Raw genomic sequence first — 8827 nt, forward strand, 5'->3', positions numbered from 1 at the left:
AGGGTGTGACGAGATTTCTACGTTAATGTTCTCACGCAGTGAAATACAAATGTTTGACAGAGCGAATCCACTCCGCCCAGCTGACGCCACGCAGCAACGTTACTACAGCGGATCAGGAACGTAACGCACAGCAGAGTGAAGAGCAGGCAGACTTTAGTCTCTTAATGTTCTTCTTTTCTCTGGACCTGGCAGAGAACCCAGGTCTGTGGGAGAGATTCTGAACCTGAGCAGAAAAGCCGCTGAAACCCAGGAGCTGTTAAAGTCCAGGAGTTTCCGACTGAGTTAAAGTTAAATCATTTCTCGTTGAGGTGAAAAGGAGCCACAGTCGCATTTAAAGAGGTCACTTCCCCAAACAGAGACAGAGGAGGGAAGACTGAACCAGGACCCAGGAGCTGATCTGCAGGAGAACCAGATTCTGCTGCAGTTCGGTTTTAGAGTTTGAATCCTCACCTGAATTTTGTGTTTCTCTTTCCATAAATAAAAACAGTTTCACCATAAACTGGTGCAGGAATCAAAGTGTTTAATGCTCAAAGTTTTTATACAATTCAGCCTAAAGATTTCGTGACAGTAGTGTTAAAATCTGGTCTGGTGGGTTTGGGGGTCTCGTCACTGGTTATTTGCACAGAAAAGTCTAAATATTAATAAAGTTATTAATAAAGATGAATATATACGGTGACCACCCTGGAATCAGGGAGCAGTAACCAAATACTCACAAGCCGCTGCTCTTTAAATGTACAGTAGGAGTGATTTACTCTGGGGTCAATGTAGGGGCCCCAGATGGTCCGGTCTGGGTTTAGGTGAGGTGTGGCGTCCTGAATCATGTGACCCCCCCTCCTGACTTTCAGCTCATCACTTTGCCATCCTCTGGGCGTCTGTGGGGAACACCGTCCCCGCCACCTTCTGGGCCATGTACTACCTGGTGAGTCACCCTGAGGCCCTGCAGGTCGTCCGCCAGGAGATCCACGACGTCCTGAGACTCAGCGGTGTCGAGTTCAGCAGAGACAGAGACGTGACTCTCAGCAGGGAGCAGCTGGACAAGCTTCTTTATCTGGGTACGTAGGATTTAGTAAAACGTGTTCAGTTGTTTGGAGTTTCAGGAGTTTGATGAATCAGGACGCTGACCTTCGTCCACAGAGAGCGCCATCAACGAGAGCCTCCGTCTGTCCTCGGCCTCCATGAACATCCGTGTCGCTCAGGAGGACTTCAGTCTGCGGCTGGACGGCGAGCGCTCAGTGGCCGTCAGGAAAGGAGACATCATCGCCCTCTACCCTCAGAGTATGCACATGGACCCCGAGATCTACGAGGAGCCTCAGGTACGACTGGCTGCTCCATTAACGTCCTCATTAAACGTTAGCAACTCACTTTTTCAATATTTCTCCATCCACAAGTTAAACGCAGCCTAACGGACGCGTTGTGTGTCTGATAGACAAAATGTTCTAATTCACCTCAAATGAACATGAAACGACAGAAACTATCACCAGGGACGGAAATGAACGACAGCCACCAGCTAAATGTCTGAAGGCCACGCGCCACATTGGCTGGTAAAAATAGTCGTCATATAATTAGCAGCAGATCGGCTGTGGCTTTTCACAAACGGATCGTTCCGTCTTTCTGTCTGTCTGTCACCAACTTAATAAAAAATAAAATCTGCTCCATGCCTTTCAGAAAGCGCAGCGGGCCGGCAGATTGGTGCAGGGCCCCCGTGAAACAAGGCAGCGTGAAAGCTGCGAGTGTTCGGAGCTGATTACAGAAGGTGTTTTCAGCTGGTCCAGTCAGAGTCTGACACGCTGTCAGATCCAGGTCCAGGGTCCAGGCTGTATAAAACATGTTGATCCCACAAAACCTGTGATGCTGTGGACCAGGACTCTGTCAGGTCCAGGACTCTGTCAGGTCCAGGAGGCCAGAAGAGGGGGACTGTAGAAAGTGATAAAGCCTTACAAGAGTGAGCAGTGATAAGATTTAAGTTGAATGATGATTAATAAGCTTTTTGTAAGTTTATAAAACAATGTATTATGTTTAAGAACATTTAATAGCAATAATATAATTTTTGTTTCAAATTTCACTCTGGCCTCTTTTTTTAAGTTTGTATTTGACATATTATCTCAATTAAAAGGAAACAAATGTCTTTGTGACACAAAAGGCAATTTATTATTTTGGCTGGTGGATTTTTTTAGCCAAAAAGTTCATTTCCACCTCTGACGTAACGAGCAACAAAGGAATTCAAGAAAAACATTAAAATTTTTACACACTTTAACTCTTCTTCAGACCAGACAGTGCTTCAACATAATGTTTTCTTTTTACACCAAATGTATTTGTGAATCCAACATTTTCCATAGAAGATAGAGAGGTTCAAAATAAATAGCCTAGTCACATTTTACAATCAAGCTTATCATAAAATGTCTCTCTTTCATAAATTACTGCCGAACCAGTCGACCTCTAGAAAAAATAATATGAATCTAACCTAAAATGAAATTGAATAAATCCTGAATTGTGACCCTGACCCTGGGTCGTCATGTGTAGGCGTAGCGTGGATGTGTGTGGTGGCAGAAGAGACGGAGCTCCAGCTTCACTGGTGTTGTGCTGAGTTCGCACCTCACGAGACTTTCAGATAATTTATCACCGTTGATGAACCACTCAAAAAATATTTTATCGTTTTAAATAGCCGCTACTTGAAATAGACCTGCGGGGAACTGCGACGTGCACGCAGCTGTCAGCAGCAGTAATGCACGTAAAACTCTGCACAAGACCAGCGAGTGACGAGAGAGAGAGAGAGAGAGCGAGTCAGCAGTAAGCCTCAGGTTAGCTGAAAGTTTCAGTGTAAGTTGACTGAATGGAGGCTGCAGCTCTGCAGCTTCTCAAGATTAAAGCCGACTCCAGGCAGGACTTGACGATTCTGATTCCACTATGTGAATCCTTAGTCGGGGACAGCCCTAGCACACATACAGTCATACAAGATATGACAAGTGGTTTCAGTTTCGTTATTGCAAAACACCTTTCCTCAACGTCGATCCTGAATCTTAATAATATTTTGTTATATGAACATGTGACGGCAGCGAGTGACCCTGTAGAGGGACGTTCATCCGAAAGTTGGCCCCTGTATTTACCCCCTACCTGATCTAGCGACTCAGTGACGGAGCGGAAGCGTCAAGGGTCTAGTTTCAGAAAGGCCCGTTGTTCACCTGCTGCCTAATACATCCCACGGACAGCTGCCAGGGTTATTCACGTCCCCTGTCAGTGGTCATAATGTTACGGTTCTGTTTAACAAACCTTCCTTGTTTCTGTACATCAGACCTTCCGGCTCGACCGCTACATCCAGGACGGCAGAGAGAAGACGGACTTCTACAAGAACGGCCAAAAGCTGAAGTACTACCGCATGCCGTTCGGCTCCGGCTCCTCCATGTGTCCCGGACGACACTTCGCCATCAACGAGATCAAGCAGTTCCTGTGTCTCCTGCTGCTCTACTTCGACCTGCAGCTGGAGGAAGGTCAGCCCAGAGCCACCCTGGACCCCAGCAGAGCCGGAATGGGCATCCTGCTGCCCACCAGGGACGTACGCTTCCGCTACAGACTGCAAACAGTCCAACCAGGGCAGTGATGCAAGTGTGTTATTGGCTGGACACGCTGCGGACGATCGCTCTGTAACATATGCATTACGTACATAATGTATATTTGTAGAACACCAGTGTTTAAAGTGAAAGGTCGCTGGCCGGATCAAACCGGGAATGTCTAGGAAGTCTAGTCTGTTGTGGACAAGATCAGAGTTGTAGTTTCCAGGATTCCTCTTTTATATGTCACGTCACGCATTCCAACTTAAAGCAAGACTAAAGTTCTGCCGGGCACAAAGTCCTTTTGTGGGAGAAAGTTCCCTGTTTGCTACACAGTGCACCTTATTTACTGTCTGCCTTTGTATTATGGGGTCTGAATTCTAGTTCGTCCATTTCATTTAATCTACTGTCGATCCAACAAATCTTTCATCACTTTATTCAGTAACCATGGCTGCCGTCCTCCAGCGTTACTTTAGCTCAGGGGCCCCTTCGGCCTTGTAACCTGCAAACTCACTAAACTCTCATTTACTCAAACCAGAGCATAGGTTGTGTTTCTCCATCAGCTAGTCCAGACTGCAGCTGTTCGAACCCATCCTTCGAATGAGGACCAGAGCCGTCGTGGTTCATCCTCAGGCAGAGAGACGGACACACGGCGTTCGGTTGCTGCAAAGTTGTTTTTGTTAATTAAACAGTGATTCGGATCTATAGAGTGAGATTCAAATGTTAAGGATCTATTGACAGAAACAATATAATATCCATAAGTATGTTTTCAGTGGTGTATAAAGACCTTACATAATGAATGTTATGTTTTTATTACCTTAAAATGAGCCATTTCTATCTACATACACCGCAGCTCCTCTAACATGGACGTCACCATGTTTCTACAGTAGCCCAAACAGACAAACTGCTCTACAGAGCTCGTTTCGTCACCACGTTTAATACGTACAAAGAGTGTATGTATGTAGTGTTGTTTATCTGCTCTGATAATGTTAATCCAACACATCTTTGTAGCAGCGTCCATATTGATTCCACATTTCAACTAAAGAGCACATGCACACACTGAAGTCAGAAGAACGACTTTGCAACTCGGGAAATGGGAGGAGCACTTGAATGCACTGTGAACCGCTGGTTGCAATACACAACCCTCACCACTAGATGGCACTAAAACTTTGAGAGGGGTTTATATACTCACATTGCCCCAGTCCAGCAGAGGGCAGCACCCCACTTCCAACGCCTATGCAGATGATGTTGTACTGTGACACTTTGAACCACTTCCCTGCATCATGAATAATAAACACTTTCTGACTGTAATGTGAAGATGTTTAAAAGGAACTGTGATATACAGATATTAATAACTAATTAAAATCCTTTTCATGGTTCATATCACTAAATCTAAAAAAAATAGCCACGTAGGTAAACCTGGGAGCATCAGACCCACGTCATGCACTGTCCAATACTTTATGAATTATGTCAGTTCATTATCAGACAAGACTTCACACATCTGTATAGAACGATCTTCAGGTTTTACACAGAACTGACCCTTTTGGAATGATTTACAAAACAAATTATTGATGTGAAACACTTTTTACACATATTTTACACGTCACATATGACAAAAAAAAAAATATATATATGTGGTTTATCACATTTGAAACAGCAATGAATTCACATATAGAGGTAGTTACTGTCTAGTGGCATGTGTGGTTTTCACGTGCTTTACTGTTTAGATTCAGGGTGAATCTTCTGTGATTTATGTAATTTAGGAAGTGAAACCCTTTTTTTCCACGGTGCTGGTTATTTTTGTTAAATATGCAAAGTTAAATCAAACAGAATACAGGTATCTGCAGAGTGTTCAGTTGGTAATTCTGCCTTTCATTTTGTAATTGTAGAACTGTATAGCACCTTAATTCAAGCTGTAATAAACTGATGTAAAAAAAACCAAGTTGTTTTATAGATTCAGTGTTACCTCACATCTCACAATATAAACAATCACAGCTCGGGGTTCAAACTGCTTAAAATGTAAACAGTTATTTTTCTCAAATCACTGAAAGTGGGGGAAAAAAAACGGGTTGATGATTTCAAGTCGGGCTTTTATATTGGTGTTATTGCAGTATGTATTCCCGCCATGAGAGGCAGCAGACTTGCCGCTCTTGTATTGACGTTAATGAAAAACACCTGCACTGCATCGGAACCTGTTATTGTGACTTTACACCCGCCTGGGTGGTGTTGGTGTAATTGGAAAATGAGTTCCTGACTGTGAAAATTCACACGAATGTCCCCTGAAGTCGAAACAACAACTCAAAGTCTGAGAAAATTTTACTACGCGAGTTGCTGAGTTGTTGACGTCATACAGAAACCTGGTTGAAGGTTAGAAACATTTCATTATTGTGCAAAGTCACGGATTGCATAAAGACCTACATTTTTGTGTGGTTTATAATATGGTATTTGGTCAGTTTGCTGTCCATGTAGAACGACCTAGATTCATTGGGAAAAGGTATTTATTAGCAGTATATCCAGTACAAGCAATTGTTTGTAATAAGAAGCTTCAAACTGTTTCAGCAGACTTGGATGACAAAGACAATCCAACACATCTTTGTAGCAGCGTCCATGTTGTTTCTACATTCCGACCCAAAAGCACATGAACACACCGAAGAGGAAGAACGACTCCACAACTCTGGAAACGGGGCCATTCAAGGCGCTTGTGAACGCAGCATTTCTCCTCCTGAGACCCCGGCAAGTTCACCTGTCCTCAGGTGAGCTTGTATTTCTTCTGTTAGCAAACTTCATAAGCAGTGGACTCCTGAAATGTCCCGGGTCACAGCCGTAGTTTTAGTTTTTTGGAGAGCAGATATATATTATTTTGTTTGCACTTTTTTTTAATGTTTTGTTTGCTGTTTTCCCTCCAAAACAAATGTACAGTGTGTAATTAGGATGCAGTCAGCTCACATTAGACTTAGACTGTTTGTTCTTTTCTGGCCCACAGCGTCTTCAGGACGAATCCCAGTGTTTCATTACTGTGAATGTGGGGCCACCTGCTGGGCGACCCTCGGTACTGGGTTTGGAGGAAATGCAACAGTGAGTGGAAACATAAGGAGACACACGGATGTTATCTTTAATATTTTGTCGCAGACTGCAGTGGCGTGGCGTAAATGTTCTGCATTACAGTGCAGCGGATATTTTCACACAAAACTGAATCATTCTTTAAAGATGCAAACTGTCTGTTTACTGTCTCTCTCTCTCTCCTCCACATGTACAGCCCGCTGCTTTAGTGCACAGTACAAACAGGTTTCAGTTAGGAATTAAAGAAGCGTTCACAAGCTCAATCAGGAGGCGTTTGAACATTTGCACCGTAGCAGTGGTGCATTTATCAAATAGGCCTACATACTTCTAATGCTTGGCCAAATGTTCATCACACAACATCACCGAAGACTAACAACTGAGTATTATTCAGGTAGTCTGGCCTAGTTCAGTTCAGAGAGGAGGAGGAGACATTTCTCTCCCCAACAACAGAGTCAGGCGAAGTTTGGCGCTACCAGCTAGCCTCTCTGTACGGATCTAGTTTTCCTCATTGAACATCCAAAACCCATTTTTCCTCCCCAGCTCCAGTTTTGCTGTTGGTCTTCTGTCAGATTTCATCTTAAATTGCTGCTGTAGTGCTAGTTTAGTAAAACTATTTATTATAACTAAAACCTCCAAATCTGCACCCTCCATAACTGCACAGCTAAAGCTGCTAACAGCTCCCGTTATTTCATCTGAATGACGTTGATCAAATGCTGTGATTTGATTGGCGTGAAGCCAGACAGCGGCTGGCTTCCCTTGGCATCATCCTGACTAATCACAGTTAGGCAGTGGCGTGACAGAGGCCTCATCTGATTGGTTAATCATTTCCTCCCCACAGGGTCAGACAGCAGGCCGGTCTACGGTGGTGCAGTATAGTGTTTCACCACACATCCAACCATACTCGGGGAGAAATGAGGAAGAGACGACAGCAAGAGCTCGTAAGATTTATCGAAACTGATAAAATGATAAATAGATCTGATAAAAACAGGCTTCCCTTTGCCTCTGGGAGAAAACGCCACTGCAAGACTGTCAGGTGGTGAAGTAATAACGCTAAAATACGGAGATGAGTTAAAGGAATAGTTTACTAACCCTGCAGGGAGACCGCGGTGCGTCACACCCTATAGAGCACTTTAACCAGCCAAGGTGGACACAAAGCGCTGTACAGACAAACGAATCAAAGACATGGATACTTCGAAACACGAGCCATGAAAACAATAAATACTATAAAATCAGTCAAGACCCCCACATCCAGCGCATTCGGTAATCCAGCGAGTGGTCGCAGATTACCGTCTCAAAGAAGAACTGGTCCGTCCGCCGAGCTGAAGGTCAGAGGACAGCCGGCGTCTTCACTGTGTGTGTTTGACATGTCTCTGCTCTGTGAATGCAACCTGTGTTACAGCCCAGGGAACACGTGTGTGTAACGAGCTGTCAGCGGGCGCCATGACGCCTCATTATCCTGTCGACACACGTTGCACGCTAACTCAGCGCCTGAATGTGTGTGTGCTTGTGGCCTGCTGCCAAGCTCACGGCGCCACTTTGTGAGAATGATGATCTCACCGTGTGTGTGTGTGTGTGTGTGTGTGTGTGTAAACAGAAATGTAAACAGGAAGTTGTGGTTTTAGCAGCAGTTAGCGTCGCCAGGATGGACTAACCGACTAGCTGCTTAGCTAACAAGAATGATGTAAATGAGACGGACTGCTCGGCTTTGTGCTAAGCTAGGCAGATGCTGGACCTTGTCTCTGCACAGCCCAGAGAAGAAGCTGAGATCCATCTGGACTGAAGAACAACAAACTCTGACAGCGAGTAGAAAGCTTTTATTATCAGAATTATTCACAACCAGAGAATAAATATTAATATTAAAGTCAAACAGGCAGTCATCTGTCAGGTGTTTGTAGAAGGACACGTCTTCTGGTCAGCTGATGGTTTATATTTGCAGGTTCAGCGTTTAGTGTTTGTTCGGCCTTTCACGGCCCTCGTAGCAAAAAAAAAAAAATCCGGCAACTCTTGAGCATCGAAGCTGCTGGAATCAAAGCTTTCAGGAACACGGGCTGCGGTGAAGTGGCGTGGAAACCCTCCACGTACAAAAGCAGTTTGTTTTAATTCAGCTCTCAGGAGACATTTTGACTTCTGACGCGTCGCAGAGGGGATTTTAAAGAACATGTAGAAGCTCGGACAAACAGACAAACATGCTGTACTTCCTGTCTGAGAGCCTGATTGCCCCC

At 44.4% G+C, this 8827-nt stretch overlaps 2 protein-coding genes across 4 annotated transcripts in view; both read left to right on the forward strand.

Moving 5' to 3' along the window:
- LOC123956836 (plasma membrane calcium-transporting ATPase 1-like) overlaps nucleotides 1–8827 on the forward strand; it is a 121382-nt gene that overhangs the window by 29845 nt on the left and 82710 nt on the right. The window lies entirely within an intron of this gene.
- Nucleotides 839–5477, forward strand: LOC123986734 (cytochrome P450 7A1-like; the record flags this gene model as incomplete). Its single annotated transcript, XM_046075077.1, has 3 exons — nucleotides 839–1052; nucleotides 1135–1313; nucleotides 3290–5477. Coding segments are annotated over 3 exons (699 nt in total), but the record flags the coding sequence as incomplete, so codon positions are not given.

The sequence above is a fragment of the Micropterus dolomieu genome, linkage group LG18 (genome assembly GCF_021292245.1).
Source record: "Micropterus dolomieu isolate WLL.071019.BEF.003 ecotype Adirondacks linkage group LG18, ASM2129224v1, whole genome shotgun sequence".
NCBI lineage: Eukaryota > Metazoa > Chordata > Actinopteri > Centrarchiformes > Centrarchidae > Micropterus > Micropterus dolomieu.